General features: G+C 54.3%; 4 protein-coding genes across 9 annotated transcripts in view; 2 read left to right on the top strand and 2 right to left on the bottom strand.

Moving 5' to 3' along the window:
• The first annotated feature begins 3,503 nt into the window (after positions 1 to 3,503).
• MXD3 (MAX dimerization protein 3) lies at positions 3,504 to 7,754 on the top strand. The gene is made up of 6 exons (XM_060144296.1): positions 3,504 to 3,620; positions 3,885 to 3,990; positions 4,645 to 4,674; positions 4,806 to 4,920; positions 7,235 to 7,418; positions 7,493 to 7,754. The coding sequence occupies exons 1-6, from the start codon at positions 3,551 to 3,553 to the stop codon at positions 7,606 to 7,608; spliced, it is 621 nt and encodes a 206-aa protein (XP_060000279.1). The 5' UTR covers positions 3,504 to 3,550; the 3' UTR covers positions 7,609 to 7,754.
• A 772-nt stretch (positions 7,755 to 8,526) lies between these two features.
• Positions 8,527 to 11,635, bottom strand: PRELID1 (PRELI domain containing 1). Of its 2 annotated transcripts, XM_060144290.1 has the most exons (5): positions 11,350 to 11,635; positions 10,552 to 10,777; positions 9,173 to 9,286; positions 8,981 to 9,059; positions 8,527 to 8,770 (listed from the first exon to the last, which is right to left on the bottom strand). In XM_060144290.1, the coding sequence occupies exons 1-5, from the start codon at positions 11,439 to 11,441 to the stop codon at positions 8,622 to 8,624; spliced, it is 660 nt and encodes a 219-aa protein (XP_060000273.1). In that variant the 5' UTR covers positions 11,442 to 11,635; the 3' UTR covers positions 8,527 to 8,621. The 2 variants fall into 2 exon arrangements, with proteins under 2 accessions (XP_060000273.1, XP_060000274.1); XM_060144291.1 differs by lacking the exon at positions 9,173 to 9,286.
• RAB24 (RAB24, member RAS oncogene family) lies at positions 11,414 to 18,315 on the top strand. 2 transcript variants are annotated; one of them, XM_060144288.1, is made up of 8 exons: positions 11,414 to 12,218; positions 12,302 to 12,370; positions 12,574 to 12,652; positions 12,762 to 12,829; positions 12,918 to 13,017; positions 13,245 to 13,295; positions 13,434 to 13,496; positions 16,626 to 18,315. In XM_060144288.1, the coding sequence occupies exons 1-8, from the start codon at positions 12,102 to 12,104 to the stop codon at positions 16,781 to 16,783; spliced, it is 705 nt and encodes a 234-aa protein (XP_060000271.1). In that variant the 5' UTR covers positions 11,414 to 12,101; the 3' UTR covers positions 16,784 to 18,315. The 2 variants fall into 2 exon arrangements, with proteins under 2 accessions (XP_060000271.1, XP_060000272.1); XM_060144289.1 differs by lacking the exon at positions 16,626 to 18,315 and adding an exon at positions 13,616 to 13,976 and having other exon boundaries at positions 11,644 to 12,218.
• The window catches only part of NSD1 (nuclear receptor binding SET domain protein 1), a 135,760-nt gene continuing 129,249 nt past the window's right edge, over positions 15,195 to 21,705 (bottom strand). For all 4 annotated transcript variants that reach the window (XM_060144282.1, XM_060144284.1, XM_060144283.1 and 1 more), the window contains one exon: positions 15,195 to 21,594. In XM_060144282.1, coding sequence (XP_060000265.1) covers positions 19,964 to 21,594 — 1,631 coding nt within the window. In that variant the 3' untranslated portion in view covers positions 15,195 to 19,963. The remainder of the gene's footprint in view (positions 21,595 to 21,705) is intronic.

Below are 21,705 nucleotides of genomic sequence, written 5' to 3'. Positions count from 1 at the left end.
AGGCCCACCAAGGCCCACAGCCCCCTGCTCCTCCACTATAGCTTGGCCAGGCCCCTTTCTTATCACTGGAAGCCACAGTGGTTATAGTCAGACAGAGGTGGCTGACCCTGAGGGACACAGGGCCACTGCTGCTTTCAGAAGGGTGCTCTGAAAACTGGAGGCCTGAGAACTTCCTGGAGGAAGTGACAGTTAAGCCAAGCTGGCAGAGGCAGGGAAATGGGCAGGGGCAGGGTGTGTGGCCTGACATGGCAGGAGGAGGGGCACAGCCCAGCTTGAACTTTGTCCTGAGGGCCGAGGGACTCCTGGTGGGCCTTTCAGCAGGGGTACAACCTGGTTAGCTCAGTGACAAAGGAATGCTACTCTCTGGGAAGAGGGGAGGATGAGTGAAGTGGGAGAGGCTGGGACAGGGAGCATAGGGAGGGGGCTGGGCAGGGTCGGGGGTCTGAGCCAGGCCCTAGCTCCAATACTGCCCCAACTCCCACCTCCTCTCCTGCTGTTACTCTCAGCTGCGGGGAAGGAAGTGAAAGGGTTCTAGGGGAACAGCAGGAGCCATCTCCTCAGGCATCCTGTCCTTAGGGTGGGAGAGGATGGTGAGCCTGGTGCCAAGGCCCTGCAAGCTGCCCTCTTCAAGGAGTCCTACTGGGGCAGGACAGCAGGGTAGGGGTCTCCTTCTCCTCTCCCACTCAGGGCACAGAGGCAGACACTGTCCCTTGGAGCCCAGAGGATACTGGTTTCTGACAGAACCTGCACTGAAGTGCAGGCAGCATAGCCACAATTACTGTAGGCAGGAAGGGCCAAGGGGTGGGGAGACAGCAGGGAGGCCACAGGCTGCAGTGTGCAGGCTGGACCATGCAGGACCTGGGGGTCTGGGGAAGACTGGTCTAAGACCAGTCACTGCTGAGGGGGCAAGAGCCTTGGAGGCCTCTGCCCAGCCCTGTGCAGATGGCACTAGCACTAGCATTTTCTCAGAGGGGCCCAGAAGGGCATCCAAGGGCTTGGGGCAGGAGCCCCATCCTCTCCACCTGCCTGCTCCCTGGGAAGGATTGCTTCCTGCTCCTCTGGCTAGTGGCCCTGGCCCAATTCATGGGAGCCCTGAGGCCATGTTGTTCCCTAGCTCGAATCCTACCCTCCTAGGACGAAGTCCAAACTCCTCAATGCGGTTACTTCAGCTCCCCTTGCAGCCCCTGCCTCACTTCCACAGCCTCCAGCTGGAGCAGCCCTAACTCTTTTTATAAGAGCTCCCTCCCTCTGCTGGGAGCTCTCCTCCTTCAGACACTCCCCCACAACCCTGCCCCAATCCTACCCCTGCTCCAAGGCTGGGCCACCTGGGTCCCAGATATCTGACTAGTGGGTTTGTGCCTACACTGTGTGGGTGCTGACTTTAGTGAAATGAAATTGGAAATTCATTCACAAGTCTTGTGACTCCTTTCTTCAGACGTAACTAATTGCAGGTGGGGGTTTGGGGAACACTTCAGCCTGTTCTGGGCCCTGCCAGCCTCTCCAGTGTCAGCCTGCTCCATGCTCTTTGATCTCTCTATGCTGGCCACATTGGCCTCTTTCCATCTGCATACATTCCTTTCAGCCTCAGGGACTTTGCACCTGCTGTTAGTGTGACTGGGATTCTACATTCCTCCTATACATAGATAAAACCTACACATCCACCTCCCCAGAAAAACCTTCTTTGACCTCCCTGATTAGGTCAAATGCTCCTTAGGACGTGCCCTTACATTGTGTCTTTTCCTGTGAGGACCTGTCAGAGCATGTCTCTACTGTGTGATTACTATGTCGGTCTCTCTGCCCCTCACCTGAGAGCTCTGCAGAGGCGAGAACCCTGTCTGGTTTTGCCCACGCTTGTATTCTCCAGCTCCCAGCACAGTGCCTAAGGTCCAGCAAGTGCTCAGCAAATATTTCATGAGCGAATGGATGGGTGTAGGGGTGGATAGTCCCAGGCAGCAGTTCTGGCTGGGCATGTCAGTGACTCCTCTGGAATTGACTCTTAGAGAAACTCAAAGGTTTTTTTCCAAGGAACTGAGGACTGACTGCCATGTGCCATGTGTTTACCCAGGACTGTCTCTTTATAGAGAATATAGTTCCTCCTTCTCCCTCCTCTCCATTTCCAGGTCACAGATTCAGCCCCAGCCTGGCAGTAATGCTCCACCCCGTAACAGCTGCTTTTATCTTCCAGTCTCCACCCTTAGACTGTCACTGTCCCCGAAGGTGTGGCTACACCTACTGGTGCTGCCCCTAGAAATCACCGCATCATCTTCTTTGGGAGGCTAGAAAGTCACGTTAGAGAAGGGCTCATGGGGACTTCCCTGGTGGTCCACTGGTTAAGACTCCACGCTCCCAATGCAAGGGGCCCGGGTTCCATCCCCGGTCAGGGAGCGAGATCCCGCACACTGCAACTAAGACCCGGCGCAGCTAAATAAACAAATAAATATTGAAAAAAAAAAAAAAAAGAAGAGCTCATGGACTGAGTAAGGCATCCAGGGGCTCTGTGGGAGGAAGAAGCCTGCGTGAGGTTGCAACAGGCCTTGGAAATGCACGGCATAGGCGTGGTCTCTGATCTTTCAACGACGCTGTCTCAGGGCTTCCCGAGCTTACGGGAGGGAGGGCACTTCCCGAGTCACACAGCTGAGAAGTAGCGGTGACAGGACAGGAACTCAACTCTGTTGACTCCAGAACCCAGGACTCTGAAGCAAGCCAGTTCTCAAGTTGCTACCCTTCTGACGTTTTCGTAGCAACAATAGCTTCCCTGCAGATGAGGAGGAGGAGCCCAGCGGGGGCTACGGGGGCAGATGGCAAGCAGGCAAGGGCACAGACCCTGGAGCGCAGGAGCCAGGTCCGCGCCCCCTCCCCCGGCGCTTGCGCACTGTTCCCCGCTCAACCCCGCCCCCATAGCCAGGGTTTTCAAATTTGAAACCTGCTCCTTTTCCCGCCCGAACGTGTTGACCAGCAGCGGGAGAGGGCGGAGCCGCACGCAGCCAATAGTGCCTGAGAGGCCCCCTGCCCCGCCCCCAAGGTGACGTCCGCGAGCCTCAAGAGGCAAAGAGCAAATGGGCGAGGGTGCCCGCCGGCCCCACCTCCGTGGCGCCCACGTGCAGCGGCGGAGCCAGGGGCCTCCCCGGGACCACTGGCCCCCAGAGCACCACTCAGTGTGCGGGCCTCTTGCCACCAGCACGGGGCTGGAGACTGAGGTCCAGAAAAGCCAAGTAACCGGCGCTGGGTCGCTGAGCGAAGCGGCAAGACGCAGCACAACCCCACCCCCACCCCCAGCCCGGGAGTTCGCCCAAGGGCCGGGCCTGGATCCGGCGCCCATAGAAGCCCTACGGGAGTCCTAGGGGGCGGGCGGGCTCGCGGAGGGTGGGCTGCGGTTCCCGGGCGCGCTCCAGGGGCGGGGCCAAGAGCTGGGCTGTCCCGGGGCGGGGCGTTCCGGGGGCGGGCCGGGCGTCTGTGTTTGTTGCACCGTGTCAGTTACATTGTAACAAAAGTGGTACAGCCGCTGCTCCGGCCAGCATCCTAGGCCCGCCCGCAGCCAGCTGTCGCCGACATGGAACCCGTGGCCAGCAACATCCAGGTCTTGCTGCAGGCGGCGGAGTTCCTGGAGCGCCGCGAGAGAGGTGAGGAAGAACCCTTGGTCGGACTCCAGGCGGCGACCTCGCTGACACTGGCCTGGGCTGGACTTGGCTCCCAACTTGGATGCATGGCCTTAGGGCAGTAGTCCTGGGGCACCCCCGCCCTCAATTTAGGGGTCCGCGGGCAGTGGGGCTGGAGGGGGTGGGGAAATGGCCCTGTAGCCAAAAGCCCCTCCCTGACCGTGCCGTGCCAGGGGATCCCGCTGGAACTAGCCCCAGCCTGACGTGGGCGGGGTCTGTCTCTCGCAGAGGCAGAGCATGGCTATGCGTCCCTGTGCCCACACCGAAGTCCGGGCCCAGTCCACAGGAGGAGGAAGCGGTCTCCCCAAGCTCCTGGCGCGCTGGACAGTGGGCGGTGAGGAGGGCCTGGGGCAGCGGGGAATGGGGGGGGGATGGACGCCGTCCTTCATCGGACCCCTCCACTGCCACCTTCCTCCTTATTGCTCGCATCTTCTGGGCCAGGTACTCTGCTCTGAAGGCATTCAGACATCTCCTGCCGTTTCCCCATCCCCCAAACACACACTCTTCGTTCAAGGACTATTTCTCGAGGACCCCTGATGTGTTTGGAACGGTGAATAGTTCTGGGTCCTGCTTCCACTCACACTCCTAATACACCACATATCAAACCACTCGCTTTCCCCCACAGGCTTTCTCCTTTTCTCTCCTACTCTCAACCCTTTGCACACTGTTCCCCCCAATTTGAATGCCTCTCCCCCCACTACCCATTTTGGGCAACTTGTGTTGCTGGGCTCAGCTCACATGTCACCTGTTCAGGAAGCCCTTCCTGATTGCTGCTAAGGGGCCTCCTTTGGACCCCACAGTCACCTGGGCAGGCCTCCTGTCTCTGCCTCTGCCTGGGACTCAGGTGCCTGAGGCCAGCACAAGGTCCCCACAGTGGGCTAGTTTGGGATACACATCTGTAGTGAATTTTGAGGCCCTGGGAGCCCTGGGACTGAAGGTGTGGGCAGTAGCTGACACCCCCTCACCCCATCCTCCCTGGCATTGGCAGGTCTGTGCACAACGAGCTGGAGAAGCGCAGGTGAGTCCCAACCCTGCCCTGATAGCACCAGGCCCCAGGAACTGCCTCCCTCTGGCCTTCCCTCCCCTGCCGTCCCTCATCTGGCCAGCAAGCCTGGGCTGGCACTGCCCTCTAGACCCCTTCCCCCACAGGAGGGCCCAGCTGAAGCGGTGCCTGGAGCAGCTGAAGCAGCAGATGCCCCTGGGGGCTGACTGTGCCCGATACACCACACTGAGCCTTCTGCGCAGGGCCAGGATGCACATCCAGGTAAGAAGCTACTCTGGCGCCCCAGGGCCAGCTTGCCAGGATGCTTGGAAAGGGGTAGTAGAGAGGGGCTGGGTGGAACTGGGGAGAGAGGTCTGAGGTGATAGCCCAACTGCCTGACATTGGACAGTTCTCTGTGCTTTTAGTTTCCAAATTTGTTAAGTAGGAAGAAAAGCAGAAAATAACTCAGGATTGTTCTGAGGCTTTAAGCAAGTTCCTCCAATAAAAGTTCACTTGTTATTACAGCAATTATTACTTGGATCCCAACTGTGAGACCCTGAGCGAGTTATGTAGTCTCTCTGGACTTCATTTCCTCCTCTGTATGGGGGGCATTCTGTGAGGGGTCATGTGTAAGGGTCCCTCGGACTGGAGAGGGCTGTTTCTTGCTCTTCCTCTCCCCCATCCTTGAAGGCCTCCTGTTCTCGGCGGTTGGGTGAGGGGCGGGGGGGTGTCCCAACGCTGCTTTGGGAGGCAGCTCCAGAGGCCAGGAGGGGGAAAGTACCAAGAGGACGCCAGTGAGCCACCCTCCCAGGGCTCTTGCTGCTGCCCGGGCTGAGCTCAGCGCCCCCTGATGGATGGCAGTGGGGTGTGCTGACTCAAGCACAAGGCAGCTCCACAGAGTGGGGATTAGAAGGGACTTGGAAACAATAGAGGCCTCTTCCTGCTCTCCTGGCCCTTTTGACAGAGGAAGAAATGGAGGCAGAGCCGGCTGATGAGAGGCAGATTCAGAACCGAGGCCTAGGTCTCCTGACTTGCATTCTTTTCTTCAACAAGTGAGCACCTGCTCTGCCAGGCCCTGTTGTGGGCACAGGGGGCAGTGGCAGAGACAGATGGAGGTGCCATGCAGCAAATAAATCGTGGTGTGGAAACTGTCAGCACTGTCCCAAAGGTGCCTGCATTCTCCTCATTGTGGCTGAATAACACCCTGGCCAGATAGCCCGCTCCAGTTTCTCACATGGAGTTGCTGATTTGGTTCCTGGAGGGATGATGTGTGACCTTGGGTGCTGGCTGGCCCGTGGGCAGGACCTAGGGATTGCTCCTTCCTTGAAGCCCCATCACCCCTCTCCTGGACTCCCTGCTTCCTGTTTTGCCTCCACCTGGATGCCCTCCCCACCTTGCCCTAGAATGTTTTTTTTTTTTGCGGTACGCGGACCTCTCACTGCTGTGGCCTCTCCCGTTGAGGAGCACAGGCTCCGGACGTGCAGGCCCAGCGGCCATGGCTCAAGGGCCCAGCCGCTCCGCGGCATGTGGGATCTTCCTGGACCGGGGCACGAACCCGTGTCCCCTGCATCGGCAGGCGGACTCTCAACCACTGCGCCACCAGGGAAGCCCCCTAGAATGTTCTTTGTACCACATAGATCTGTCCAGGTCTGCCTCCTGCTGAAAACCTTCCATGGCTCCTGACAAGGACAGTTTCAGTTTCTTTCTTCCTGTGATACTCAAGGCCCTTCACAACACAGGCCTTGCCACTGGTCTCATCTTTCCCCATTCCGCACCAAAAAAGCTGAACTCTCCATGCTTTTCCCATTTTCTCTCTGCCTGGATGCTTCTTCCTCCCCTATCTTTGCCTGGGCAGCTCTTATTCATTCATCTACTCCCAGTCCAAATGCCCCCTCACCCAATTCTCCCCTTCTTGCTGACTGAATGCAGGCTTCCGTCCATTGAGGACCCTGATGGGAGAACCCTTGGTCCTCCAGTCCCTGGAACTCAGGGCTGGCAGAGCTTGCGTGGGGGCAGCAGAAGGGGACTAATGCTGAAGACTTAGGACTCCTGGGAGGGTCTTGAGGAGTTACAAACTGGTAGCCTTTGTTTGGTCTGTAGTTTTCTAAAAATTTAAATTAGTTGGCAGCACTTAAAAGGACATTTGACATGAAAAAATGTGATCTCCCTGCTTCTCTTTAAAAAACTGGGCGATCTGGCAACACTGGGCCTGTTTCCATGTGGCAGTAATTGGCCTGGGCCACTGCCTTGAGCCTTAGTATGCACTCGCTGGTGTGCCCCAGTCCCCCACAGTCCCTGTTGCCTGACACCAGACACTCCACTCATTCACATCACTTGACTGGGCCCCGAGGGCCTTTGAGATTGTGGTGCCCTCCCTTCCCCACCCATCTGGACAGACTTCCTGGGCCATTTACATGGGACAGAAGGGCAGGAGGGCCTAGCTTCCTGTAGGATGTGGGAGCGACCCTCTGGGGCCCAGATCTAGTGAGCCCGTGTGGAGCAAGCAGTCACCACGTGGCCAAGGTTCGCCGTTAAGTGGTGTTGGGCTGAGGCCCGAGACCCCAGGTAGCTGACCCCAGCTCCCTCGGATCTGCAGAAGCTGGAGGAGCAGGAGCAGCGGGCCCGGTGGCTCAAGGAGAAGCTGCGCAGCAAGCAGCAGAGCCTGCGGCAGCAGCTGGAGCAGCTCCGGGGGCTGGCCGGGGCGGGCGAGCGCGAGCGGCTGCGAGCAGACAGCCTGGACTCCTCAGGCCTCTCCTCTGAGCGCTCCGACTCAGACCAAGGTAAGTGCCCTCAAGCGGAGGGGTCGAGTGGGCTGAGTGGCCCAGGTCCCCTGACTGGCCTGCTCCCCGTGCAGAGGAGCTGGAGGTGGACGTGGAGAGCCTGGTGTTCGGGGGCGAGGCTGAGCTGCTGCGGGGCTTCAGCGCGGGCCAGGAGCACAGCTACTCACACAGCAGCAGCACCTGGCTATGACCCTCACCTCCTGGAGCGACCTCTGCCCTCAGCCCACCCTCTGCTCTGCCAGGCTGGAGCCCTCACCAAGCCTCCAGGGCTGCTCAGAGTACTGCTGGAATGGACTAAAAGGACCGTGTGGGAACAGGTGCTCCCCGTACCTTGCTGCTGGCTGCTGGCAGTCCCACCTAGGACGGGGCGCCGAGCCCCCCTGAGCCCTGCAGGGCAGGCAGCTTGGGCCCAGGCCACCCTTCCAGGCGTTTTTTGTAGCACTTGGCTCTGCTGTCCACAGGGGCAGGAAGCCTCTTGGGTCCTCATGTTCCTTCCTAAACAAGGGCCCCTGGCCTTTGCCCTCCACATACTATATTTTCATTAAAAGCCTCTTTCTTAACTTCCTGTCCATGGTCTTGCCTGGTGAGAATGGGGGAACTCCCAGCCACAAACTGGAAAAGAGGAAATGAGATCCATAGCCACCATAAACACTGCTGTCCACACCGGGCCCCTTTACTCCTCACAACTCGGAGGCCTCAGTCCCTGTCTGTCACAGTGGGACTGAGGCTGAGTGACGTGACCCGCCTGAGGTCCAAAGCCAGGAAACAGTTGAGTCAAGATTTGAACCAAAGCTTTCTGACTCCAGAGCTGGGGCCAACTGAATTCAACAAGTATTTATTGAGTGCCTGTTATGTGCAAGATTTTGTTTCAGGTACTTGGGACACATCAGAAAATAAAACAAAGGTCCCTGCCCTCATGGAGCTTACAGTCTAGCGTTTATGACCACTTCACCTGGACGTGACCCTGCGCAAGTCACTGTACCTCTATCTTCAGCCACCTGATGCAGGAATAAGCAGGCCCAGCTCAGACATGGGTAACGGCCTGGTGTGCTGGAGAGGCCAAACAACACACCCACCCCCAGCCCACCACCCAGACAGTAGACAGGGCTGGAAGCTGACTTTTAATAATAAAGTACAAGGAGGAAAGAGCACAGGGACTGGAGCAAGTGGTCTGCTGTGCTGTGGCCCCAGGGCCTGGGCTGGCTACACAAACTGCTGCTGCTGCTGCTGCTTCTTGGTGGCTGCCTTGCTGGCAAGGTCCTTGGCCTTCTCTGTAGCTGCCAGTGCCGTTTCCTTGGCCTTCTCCTTGGCTTCCTTGGCTGTTTCAACAAGGGTTTTGGGAGGGGCCTCACCTGGAGCAAAGGGTGGGGACTGGTTTCAAAGAATGCCAAGACCCACCTAAATCACCTCCCAGGACATTCATCTCCTGTGCACCAGGCCCTGAAGGAAATACCCAGGGTACAGATGAGTTGCTCAGAGTAGGGTGGTGACAGCTCCAGGCTCCAGCCCAGGCAGGGCAGTTAGGACTTGACTCAGCCTCTGCCTGTGTGCAGAACCCTCACCTTGCAGCTTGGCCAAGATGTATTCAAAACCCTTCATAGTCTTGGTCACGTTGCTTTTGAACCGGGCGAGACCAAATTCCTGGCAAAAGATGAGAAGGGGAAGGATTCTGAGCTGCCCACTGAACCCCAGCCTGGACTCTATGTTACATGCCCTGGGCCCCAGAGCCCCAGCACCACAACAACGCTGCTCACCTGGACAGCTCTGGAGACGCCGAACAAGCTAGAGGAGACCCAGGCTTCCCGGCAGATTTCGGTCCAGCCGCTGTTATCAGAGTTCACACGGTAAACACATCGTTCCTCTACCACCTGTGCAGGCAGTCAAGCCAACCACAATTGTGTGGGAGTCCTTCACTTTGCCAGCTTGCACATAAATTTGATTCCCTGCCTCTTTTCACTAGGGAAAGCAATAAAATGAAAACCGATTCCTTTCCCTTACTGTATTCCCAAGCTGCACTTTGGGAAGAGAGTAAGAAGATGAAAAAAAGTCATTTTGCTCTCTAAAAACCTCTCTTCTGACCCTTCAAACGAAAAGCTACATGGACTCTTGAGATCAGCAGAGGGCCTTCCAGCTCCATCCTGGATGTTTTGTACCTTTACATCTAGACATGTGTGGTATTTTCAACCTGGCTTCCACCCACTTTGGCCCTTGAGCTCCTGACAATCCAAAAAAAAAAGAAAAATCCGGCAACCACCACAGCTCCTTATCAGAGAGGAGAAAGTGGACCTGCACTTCCAAGAGAAACACTTAAGACACCTGTCACAGCTGGACTGAAAGACATTTCTTAGAGCTGGATCTTTTCTTTGTAATTTACAAAACACAGTTGTAGCGCCCTCAGGGCAGTCAGCTGTGAGGCCCTCAGATAACTCAGGGGCAGAGCATTAAGCTGCCTACTCACTCTGTGACTTCCCCTCTCTGGACTTCACTTTCCTCTTTGCACAATAGAGAGTAATACCCACCTCCCTGTGTTATTGTGAAGATTAACTGAGAAAGAAAATAACAGTTCTCTGGAAGCTTTTAGGGTACTCACAGGTGAGAAGATACTGTAGGATGTTCCTTAAACCAAACCACAGGTTTTCAAGCCTTTTTTATTTTTTTTAAAGCAAAGGTATATGCAACCCTTTTCCCCTGAAATCTCAGGCAGAAATCCACTACATAAGACAGATAAAAGACTCTAGTCAAACTGGTGCAAGGGGCCCAGATCCTCCCCCTCTAAGGTACATGCAAGGTACCCTTTATGGCTTGACAGATTCCTGTTTGAAAACCACTGCCTCCCTCCGTCCCTCAGCATCATGCCTATGGCCCAACCTGCACACATGCCAGGCACAGTGTGAGTGCTCTGCATTTAGTACTTACAATGACTCTGTAAAACAGGTAACCCCCTCCACCACTGTATGAATGAGTCAAAACACAGGTCCAGAGAAGATGACCAGCTGAAGAGATCATCTGAGTTTGTACTCTAGCGCCAACACTCCTCAGATCTGCTTGGATCATAGAAGCTCCCTCATGGCTCCCTAGCCACATGTACCTGGAGCTCTCTAGTTCTGGGGGAACCAAGAGGGAGGGGTCTCACCATCAGCCGCGCATGGTTGATGTTCCAGGTGAAGGTGGTCATGGTCTGGTTCTGTGGGTCCACAACAGAATCCTCCAGGATGTACACTGAGTGAGCAACATTGGCAGGAAATAGTCGCTCAGCCCAGCGGGGCATCCTGTTCGTCTTGGTCAGGAGTCGCCGGGACAGGAGCTTCTGGTCAGGGGTCACCTCCCGGTGCACTATGTCTTCCGTCAAGACATGTTTGCTGCAGGTGTCAGGGTGAAGGTGACCCTCAGGAGCCTGGCCCTAAGAGACTGCCTGTTGGGGTTCCCATCTGGAGCCTCCAGGTCCAGAATGGCCATGACTTTCCCCAAACTTGCAGAGTGATCTGTGTTGTGGCTCAGACCTGAACTAGAGTCCCTTGAGCCTAACCCAGGGCAAATTCCAACTCCCGCCTCCTCGCTGACCTGGATTCCTAGGCCTTCCAGCAGGGCTGGACCTCATGATTTATTGCACCACTGGAGAGCGTCATGGCAGAGAAGTAGACAAGCGCCCGGATTTCCAACCCCAAGATCCCTCCCCAGCTCCGGTGCCGCCGCCTCTTCCTGTCTCACCACCCTGAGATGAGAGAACCTTTCACTAGGGCCTCAAGTAAACTACTGCCCAGACCCAGCCTCCTTCCAGTACTAGCCTGGCCGCTTCCCCGATAGGTCCTCTCGTCCTAAACGTGGCCACGGCTCCGGCGATCCCCCCACTCGAGGTCGAGTCTTTCCCGGCCCCCACACTCCGATCTCCAAACAGCGAGGTGGGAGGGTTGCTCTTTCCAGGGCCACGTACCTATAGGGATTCGGGTACCGCTGCCAGAAGGCAGCGAACACTTGGTCCCAGGAACTCCGGAGCACGCTCTGGCCCAGGAAATACTTCACCATTGTCCAGGCCGGGCGGGCTCAGTGCCCGCGCAACATCAGGGATGCGGAGCCCGGGGGGCACGCGGAGACCGGGCTGGAGCTCGACGCTCCGCCGCCAAGCTAGCAGCTCAGTCACTCCAGCGCCGCACCCAAAGAGGCGCCACCGCCGCCATGAGGATTTGTCTGGCCGCGCGCCACTTCCGGCGCAGCCGCGCACTGCCCACCTCTTCCGGCGCCTGCCCACGTGACCGGGCGGCCCCGCCTCCCCAGCCTCTACCTCCTCCCCCGACGCGGGAGTCGCGGTGCTCCGGGCCGGAGCCAGGTTGGAGGGCCCCTTCCCAGGCTCTGTGGGGAAACCGTGCCGGAGCGGCCCCTAAGCCGGGCGGGCAAGCGAGTAGCGGAGCGAGCTAGCGACCCGGACGCCGGCGTTGAGTGCGCTTCCCCGCACGCTCCCAGGCCGCCCCGGGTCCTGGGCTCTCAGAAGGAGGATCAGCACCCGGGGCCGAAGAGCGGGGGCGGACGGAGGCGTTGCTGTAGCTCAATATCGTCGCGGCGTCTGGAGCCTTAGATTGGCGGCTGGGGTCGGGGACTGAGGCTCGGGCGCTGCCTTTCGTAGTGGAGATCCGGTTTGCCTCCCGCCCCCGCTCAGGACCCTGAAGCGGGTGAGGCAGCCCCGGGAGCATGAGCGGGCAGCGTGTGGACGTCAAGGTGGTGATGCTGGGCAAGGAGTACGTGGGCAAGACAAGCCTGGTGGAGCGATACGTGCACGATCGCTTCCTGGTGGGGCCCTATCAGAACGTGAGTGCGCCCGACGCGGCCCAGCACGGGTGGGAGGGGGCTAACCCGCATCCGAGGCCCTGATTGCTTCCCCTTGGTTGCAGACCATTGGGGCCGCCTTCGTGGCCAAGGTGATGTCCGTCGGAGACCGGACGGTGACTTTGGGTATTTGGGTAAGTTCTCTGGGCAAGTCCTGGGAAAACCCATTCCTGAGGAGGCGTAGGTCCTATTACTGGCTGACTTGTGGCCTCACAGGCCATTTCTGTTCTCTAGACCACAGTTTAAAAACGGGGTCTGGAGAACGTGGCATTAGTTTGCAGTTTTGGGGAGTAGCTCAGCAACTCAGGCCAGGGCTGAGCCTCCCCCTGCCCTTCAGGACACAGCAGGCTCTGAGCGCTATGAGGCCATGAGCCGAATCTACTATCGGGGCGCCAAGGCTGCCATCGTTTGCTATGGTAAGGATGGTTTTGGCCTGTTTCTCAAACAAGAAGGGGAGGGTGCCAGGCTGGCATTACAGAACAGCTTCTGACCCTTGGTTGTGTTTCCTGCGTGTCCCACACCAAGACCTGACGGACAGCAGCAGCTTTGAACGGGCAAAGTTCTGGGTGAAGGAACTGCGCAACCTAGAGGAGGTAGGTGGCCCGACCTCACCAAAAGACGAGACGGGCTGGGGATCTGGTGGTCCGAGGGGGGTGACCCTCACCTTGTCTTCTGCTCCAGGGCTGTAAGATCTACTTGTGTGGCACCAAGAGTGACCTGCTGGAGGAGGACAGGCGGCGCCGACGTGTGGACTTCCACGACGTCCAGGACTATGCAGACAGTAGCTGCTCCTTAGCTCCCTAGGGCTGGGGGAGGGAAGTGGCTACTTGGGTGGGTCACAGAAAATAGGGACTGCCTTGGCTACCATGGCAAGATCCTCCATGGGAAGACTTTCTCTGGCCTCCCTGAATCTGTGGGGTTCAGAAGATTCCCTGTACTGCTAGCCTTCCCCTTTGTCTGTGTCCACCTAATTCTCAGGTATGAGGCTTTAGACACTTCTCTTTACAGATATCAAAGCTCAGCTCTTTGAAACATCCAGCAAGACAGGCCAGAGTGTGGGTGAGTGCTGTCCTGGGCCTCACAGCAGAACACGCAAGGGCAACAAGGGAGACAGAGAAAAGCCTAGAGGGCTGGTTACTTGGGTGATCCCAGGGCCACTGGCATTTGATCCTCACCTATCACCCTTTTTCCTGCCAGATGAGCTCTTCCAGAAAGTAGCAGAGGATTACGTCAGTGTGGCCGCCTTCCAGGTGATGACAGGTGTGTCCTTCCCTAGCTCCTGTGGAGACTTCCTCTAGGCCCACAGCATCTGGCCCCCTTCATGAGTTACCTGATCCCCCAATAGAATGATGCTGAGCTGCCACCTCTCTCTCTGACAGAGGACAAGGGCGTGGACCTGGGCCAGAAGGCAAACCCCTACTTCTACAGCTGTTGTCATCACTGAGTCACCACTCACCTGGCCTGGGGGAATTAAAGGAATTCCCCCAGAGAGGCTGGACCTAGCTTTTGTCTGGGCTTGGGTGATCACACATCTGAGCTACCCTGGGTCCCCATGGCGGCAGAGGTGGCACCTGCCTGTGCTGGCCCATGGAACGGAGGCAGCATTTGGGCTGACTGATGGGCACAAGGAGGGTAAGGGCTGATTTGGACCCCAGGCTTCTGCCCTGGACAGCACTTGTGTCTACAAATTATTTAAGTGGCTTCTGATTTGTAAATAAAATCAATGCACTGTGAATCACACTCAACCCCTTTCCCTGCTGTGTGGATTGGGTGTCAAGATACCTAGTACTTTCTGGGGCCACCTGGTGGCCCTCGCTTCCTATATCAAGGCTCCTCTTAGCTCTTACTTGGAAACCAACTGGCTTCACCCCAGGGTTGCAGCTGAGATAATGGAGAAGCAGAAGGGCCCTTTCCTATTCCTTAGTGGGGGAAAAGGTAGGGCGAGAAGCTGGGGTTGGGGCAGTGCAAAGCTCACACTTCCTTCTTGGTGCTAAGAGCAAGGAAGGCACTGAAGTAGTATCCAGAGATCAAAGGATCAAGCACTTCTACCTCAGACTGGTTGGCTCTACTGCACCTCTGTCATGTCTAAGTCCATGAGTCATGCCTGTGGCTCAGATCCTAAGCTTCCTAGCAACACCCTATAATGTTGGCTTAACAGAAAAATCATAGGTTCTGCAAGACTTAGAAAGGTTTTATGGATCCAGATTGGGATCCAACTCAGCTACTCAGAAAAGGGACTTAAACTTGGCCTGTGTTTCTCATCCGTAAAATGAAGTGACCACTACCCAGTTCAGGACTTGAAGATCATGAGTGAAAAGTAACTGTAGGACTAAATGCTTGTCTTCCCACACTCTTCCCTGGGGTAGAAAGTTCAGGACTAAGTCAGAAGGGAAGCAGATTCCCAGGGGTTCCTGAAAATGTATTTTTGGGCCTTGGACGTCCAGATATTTCTGAAGAATCAGATGTTACTGTAGACAGGACCAACCCTTCAACCAAAAGGAAGCATATGGCAGCCTTTTCTGTTATGGGATGCTCAGCCCCTTTGCCTCACTTTACCATTTTAGGCCTAGGCTGAGTCCTCTGCAGTGCCCAGCACCTGCTCTAAAAAACTAAAAACTTGGGCCAAAATGTCTAGACTCACACTCAGAAAGTGCTTTGGTTCCACTTCCTTTTTAAAAACCTCAAAATACCCTTCCTTCGTGGGTGATGGAGGCTTCCTGTGTAGGGACTGAAACTGATGCCAGCCACTCACAAAAGCAGCAGAAAGACATTCTGACAGCTGTGGCTACTGGGAGGAAACCCACACCACTCCCATGAGGTGCTTGGAGGAAGGGCTCAGTTCCGTGTCCCTGGGAACTACCTCAGGGGCTGGCTTCTGCTCTCACCCCAAACCCATCCTCCCTCCTGTTAGGCTACATCTCCCCACGGACAACAAAACAAAACACAGGGCAAGGGCCATAAGAGTAAAGTTAAACTTTACTTTACAGTAATTTTTTTCTATATACAAAGAATTACAGTACATGTTTATGGGGACTCCTAGCACAGGGCTCCCCTCTTTTTCACTAAGAGTTCCACTTATCACTGACAATCTATTGGGGTGAAGGGGGGCAAAAAAAGTGATGGACCTCAGCTGACACCCCCTCTGCCCCTTTCTTAAAAATATAAAGATAGATCTCTATTGTCAGCTTGTTTTTTTGCCAAGACTTAGCTGCTCTTCCATGAGCTCCTGTGTGCTGCACTCGCCCATCTTCAACACTCTCACCTACATGCACACACAGGCAGCACCCACCTCAGACCTAGAGACCACCTGTTCTCTGCCCCTACCCTGGAAGTCTAAAGCACCAGAACCACTCATTTCTGCTCCTAACTCCCTAGGCTCACCTCCTGTCCAAAAAGCTTTGCTCGATTTCCAGGGTGTTACACCTGAAGCCCTCAACAGCCTGATGTTTTCAGAGTCATGGGAAAGTAGCTCTAGAAAAGGGACCATATGAGTTTAACATGTGCTATTTTTGCTTATGTTGATAGGAAACATTTCTCCCCAGGCTGTGGATTTCTAATTAAAATAAACTCTTTCCACTTCCTTAAGAAATATTACCCTTAATCTTCATAAGCAATAGAGGTGCTCCCATGAGAGTGGAAGAGGTAGAGAGGGGCAGAAGGTAGCTGAGGGAGACCCCACACTTGGAGCTCTCTACCAACCTGTTCAGGCAGTGTGGACAGAGGCTATGGACAAGGTGACACCAGCCCTGAGAAACTCAATGGCCACCCTCATCTGGAAACAGCATCTCTTCCACCTCTGGACTGCACTGGACTATTTCAGGGTCAGATGCAAGATTCACCAAGGCTCTACCTTCCCCTCCTCTAATAAAGCCTCAAGGAAACTACATAAGATCTCTTCTTCCCAAACAGGAATCTGGGTTTCTCAAGTCACCAGTCCCTCAACCCTTGGCAGTGCTTATTTATACCAGGAAATTAGCACCATCATTGCATTTTTTGTGTGTGTACAAAGCAATTACCTATTCTTTTTTTCAATTTATACTACAGCAACCTCTGGCCCTGCTGCACTAACTCTAGGAAGCTCAGCTGAGAGCTAACTGTCCACAGCCAAGGAAAGTCTCGTGCAGCAGCTACCCAGCTCTAAATGATCTGGAATGTCTAACACATGGAACAGCCCAAACATTATTCAGCAGGAAAAGGGGCTTGTGGCAGCTCCTTTCCTGCCATGATCTCAGAGAAGTAAGGACACTGGGCTACTCTGACCTCCTGACAGACCCCAAGAGGATGACAGTGTCCCCCAAAAAAGCCTTAGGAGAAAACCTGCTTTATAGGAGCTGATGGGGGGAAAAAAAATCCATCCACATTTAGTGCTCTCCTGATTCTTCTCCACAGGGGAAGCTGCCAGGACCAGCCTTCCTTCCTGCCACTCTGTTCTCACGAGGCAACCTGGGAGTCCAGCTCCTGTGAGTAGACGCTACCAAGCCTGGAAAAGGATCGCTGATGCACTTCATGCCCTGACTGTAGTGTGGGGTGGAGGATGTAAAGAATAGAATAATTATTTTCATCAATGCTAAAGATGTAGATTTGGTAGTTGCTCAGAAGAGGATCGACACAGTGATTTAAATCACTTCAAACTCAGTAACTTCAGGGGGAAGCAGACATTTAAAAACTTGGATGCTTTTGTAGCAGTGACAACTATTTTGCTATTAGAATGGGTTTGCTCCAGTAGAGAAGCAAATGAGGCTTTGAATTCAAATTTCAACAGTTTCCATAATTTTTTCTGACTTAACAGGGCCAGGACAGGTATTAGTTCTCTAACTACCTATGGAAGCTATGGCTTCCCCCTCAGAAAGGCTTCCTGGGGAACTGGCTTAAAGGCAGACGCTCTATTGAGATCCTGATTTACAAGCACTTGGCCAAATGCCAAAATAGCATCCTACACAAAGATCAGGAGTTTCTAAGAGTAAAGATTTCCTTTTAACTGCCAAGTCACACCCCCTGGAGAAAAGGTCTCAGTATAGGTTCCAGGAGAATCCCCTAAGGATGGCAAGGTCACCCCCCGCAAAGGGTAATGCAAGAGTCTCACTTCCCAAAAGTCCTTCCGACTCTGCTTCTAATTGTATAGTGACTGCTTTCATGATGTTAACAATCTAGTATCAAATGCTATCAGTGGGCCTGAGAGTTGAACATCTAATTTCCAATCAACCTAAGAGAGTCTTACAATGGCCCTCATGAAAGCCAGGCTGGCTGTCCATCCATTTAAATAAGCAGCTTCAGAAGTTGTTTCCTACGCAGGTCTGGAAGGAAGCTTGCCAGTGAATGGGAGAATGGAAAAAACTGAAACAAAACCACAAAGTGGCCCACCTTTCCCTCACTCCTTCCTGTCCTGTGAGACATATCTAGAGTGGCTGTCAAGTCAATTACCTACCAAAGCCTACATAAGAGAAGCTCCTTCAGGATCAAACTTCTCCACTTAAAAATTTTACATAGCCTGCACACCCCACCCCCCAACAAAATTCACAGTTTATTTCATGAAACAAAGAGCTACGGTAATTTAACACACAACACAGTGGAAAGAGATTCTGACAGCGCAGTGCGGATATCTTTTTCTGATCACAACTACAGATGACAGGAGAAAAAAAGGGCACAGGACTGGCACCAAGCAAATCCTACTCATACAACCTAAGAGAATAGGGAAAGGGACCTACTAGCTGCAATTATATACTTATTATTCTCACATATGATAAATACTTAATATAATGAACTTTAATGTTCTGGGTGGATTTCTTTAAAAATATCTTTTCCATGGTTTAAAATTTTTTTAAAAGAAAATAAGATGCTTTGTTTTCTCTTCCTCTAAAACAAAGAGCTTTTCCTCTCTGATGATGTGGGAAGAGAGACAGGATGAAAGGGGAGAACTAGGCAGGTGGAATTTACAGAGGAGAGTCCGAGGTCTAAGTGAGATGCAAGAATAGGCCCCTAAACTCAGGGCAGCCCTGCCCAGCCTCATGCCTCTGCCTGAGTTCAAATGTCTCAACCCCAGAGACAGACTTTGGGAAATAAAAGCAAATTCTTTTTTAAATCTTTATATAAAGCGCAAATGCTTCTATAACAACAGTTGTTCCCTCCTTAGAAGTATGGGAGTAACCTCAATAGAAACTCAGGAGGAGGAAATTGGGACAAAATACAGAATCCTGTTGAGGGTGTAAAAGCCATAACTGAGACAGAAATGGCCAGGAGACCTTGGGGCCAGGAGATGGCCTGTTGGCTAAAGCTGCTGGCTAAGTTGGCAAAGCAGAGAGGTAAACATGTTTGGTCTAGGGACAAAGAGGGGGTGGGTGAATGGGAAGGAACTGGCCAAACAGCAATTCCTGTTGGCAGTCAGTGAGCTGGGTGAATGGTAGGGCAGGGTAGCACCAACAGATTTCCCAGCCCTTGGGCCCCAGCTCAGGGCAGCAGTAACAGATAATCAGCAGTTATGAGGAGTCATTTCTTGGACTGGACATTGCTCTAAACGCCACATCTTGCCAGTCATGGGGAAGGGTTCTGGCTTGCCTTTGAGCTAAGTCAGCAGGCAGGTGTTCTCAATACAGAGCACAGCATTTCTCAGGAAGAGGGTGGTAGAATCCACTAGTGAAGAAGACTCCCTCCATTCAGGTAGGAGGGCAAAGGATCAGGAGAGAAGTAATTTCTTGCCAGGATCTGGCACTCTCCCTGAGCTGGTGGTGGATCTAGCCCAGAGCTTGCCAGAGATTCCCTAGGTCTACTGCCCGAGACTCTGAAATCTGAAAGCACCTGAGTGTTTGGGGGACAGGCATGGGGTGGGTTGATGTAAAAGGAGGAAAATCTGTAGAAAAGAAAGGTAAGCTTGCCAATTGCCTTCTTACACTGAGGGAAAGCTGTGTCCTCACAGAGCCCAGCCCCCCAACCAACTGCTCCACCAAGGACAGATCTTTAGACTCTCCAGAGCCCAGACAGAAGCAGCAGAGGCTGCCCAGCCAACAGGCCCTACCTGCCTATAGAGGAGACCTCCGCATGAGTGTACACGCATGCACATACACACAGGCACACCTGACCAGGAGACACTCAAAACAACCACTTCTGGGGCCACAAAGGGCATGACAAAATGAGCCCAGAGCCCCAAGGCCCCTCAAACTTCCTGTTATTTCCTGGTCAAAGGTTCTTTAAAAATAACCTGGGAACCCAGGCAAGCATGTTAGGCTCACAGGGATCAGGTCTTATTTATCTCTGTATCTCCTGCCAGTGACTAGCACCAGGCCTAGCACACATGAATGTTCACGAAATCACCACCGATTTGAATGGGTATCAGTTCCTCCCAAGGGTTCATCAGGTACCCTCAGTGGGGCTTGGTAGGGCTAGAGAAATAGCTTTGAGAGCCCCGCTACCTTCAACCTGACCAGTGGAATCGAATCCCATGCTTGACTCCAGAGTGGACTTTTTATTTCAAGTTCACCATGAGTAACGGTTGGGGGAAAGAGACCCGAGTCTGTCTGTCTCCTTGGCTGGGGCCCACTTGGATTTCCATACATGGTTCACACAACCACAAGCCCCCACTGGCTAATGTCGCAAGAGTTCTGAATGTTGGGATCTAAGGAGAGAATGTCAGTGGAAAAGTGTTGGGGTCTGTTTTTTAAGAGGGAAAAATAAGATTTTTCCCTTCCCCAAGAACCCTGGGGGCAGCTGGTCTGGTCATGTGGCATTTACTGGTATTATTTCTGTTCTGACTCTGCACACTTGTGACTGGGAGGAGCCTGGTTAAGAGCTGGAAGGGTATTTTGCTCTGATTTAGGGTCTTGCCCTCTTCCAAGAGACCAGCAAGTCTGTGCCAATGTCTGTGTGCTCCCAGAGGACCAGCAAGACTGTGCCAGTGTCTGTCCAGCCACCATGGGCCAGAGCCCTGGCCCTGGTGAGGCCTTGCCCAAGGCCCAGGGACTCTGCTCTGTGGTTGCCAACTTCTTCTCTTCAGTGGAGAGGGAGGATGGGGCCTTCCCAAGAGGCCTGAAGGACTGCCCACTCTTGGCAGCAAGTCCAGGTAGTTGCTGGCCTCCGGCCATCTGCTTCACCTGCTTCACCAGGCCTGGTGCTTGGCTGGGAGGCCCTGGGGTCTGCTCAGCCCCTGCAGGTGCTCTTCCTGAGGCCTGAGTTGCTGGCTCATACAAAAAAGCCTTGGCAGGGGGCTGAGAAAGAAGTCTGGCCTGGGTGAGTGATTTAACAGCTTGCCAGGAGTGCTCTGAAGGGGCCGCTGCTTTGCCCGGTGGCTGAAGGACAGGATCTGACACAATGCCTCTCTCAATGGCTCGTGACATCTGTCCCAGACCTTTGCTGGCAGGCCACGAGCTCGACTCCAACACTGGCATCTTCTCATCAACCTGTGGTGTGATCTCATGGGGAGAAGCTCCCCGTTCCTTCTGGCGAGGAGTTAGGTCTATGAGATCCATCACCAAAGCAGCTCTATTTTTTGACTGAGTATTCTGGTCCACAGGCCTCAGTGCTTTTTCTTTAGCTACCAGGGTCTGGACCACAGCTGATAGTACTTTGTCAGGAGGTGGGAGTCTCTGGGACAAAGAGGCATGGGATTTTTCAGAGGGCCTGTCTGAAGTCTGGGGTTTGGGACCGCTGGTGACTAGCAGTTTGTCTGGCTGCGGAAGTCTCAGGCCAGTAGGGACAGGGGTTTTCTCCAGTGACTGGGGCCTTGGGCTGGCAGCACCTATGGATTTATCCAGCCTTGGGTCAGCTGTCCCCAGAGGTCTTTCCAGTGGTTGTGACCTGACTGAGGGTGAGGAGCTTGGGCCGGTCACTGGAGAGGGTTTGTCAGATAGTTGGGGTCTTGGTCCTGCCATTGCAGGTGGCCTGTCCAATGGCTTCTGGCTGGATACCAAAGATTGGGGTTTGGTCCCTGACCCAGCAAGGTCCCTGACCCTATCTACAGGCTGGGGCCTGGAGTCAGTTCTATCAGGAGGCCTTTCAGGCAGCGGTGGCCTCTGACAAGTCCCTGCCAGAGCTTTTCTGGACAGCGACAGCGTCTGGTTGGTGTCAGCAGATGGCTTGTCCGACATCTTGGGCCCCTGAGCAGCTACTCCTGATGATTGCTCTGCCAGGTGAGTGCCTGGGCCTGGAGGCAGCGGTACTGTAGGAGGTACATACTCACGGATCTCCCCAGGTTCCAGAGGGTTGGGCCCACAGGGATCATGCTCAGTACAAGACAGACGCCCATCCAGTTTGGAGATGAAGAGCATCCCTTCCCGATGCTGCTTACAAAAGGAGCTGGGACACATCTCACAGAAGGAGGCTGCTTCCTTTCCGCAGATGTCACACTGATGCCAAGGACACTCCCATTTCCCTGAAAACACAGGTGTGAAACAAAGGCTTAGGAAAACAAGACATGCATATGAGATGGGTCATGGCTCTGGAACTAAGTCAAAGGAGTGATTTCAAACTGCTGCCTTCTGCA

This window comes from Lagenorhynchus albirostris, chromosome 3 (genome assembly GCF_949774975.1).
Source record: "Lagenorhynchus albirostris chromosome 3, mLagAlb1.1, whole genome shotgun sequence".
Taxonomy (NCBI): domain Eukaryota; kingdom Metazoa; phylum Chordata; class Mammalia; order Artiodactyla; family Delphinidae; genus Lagenorhynchus; species Lagenorhynchus albirostris.
The sequence above is the reverse complement of the archived record's forward strand: the minus strand, read 5'-3'. Positions and strand labels throughout refer to the sequence as shown.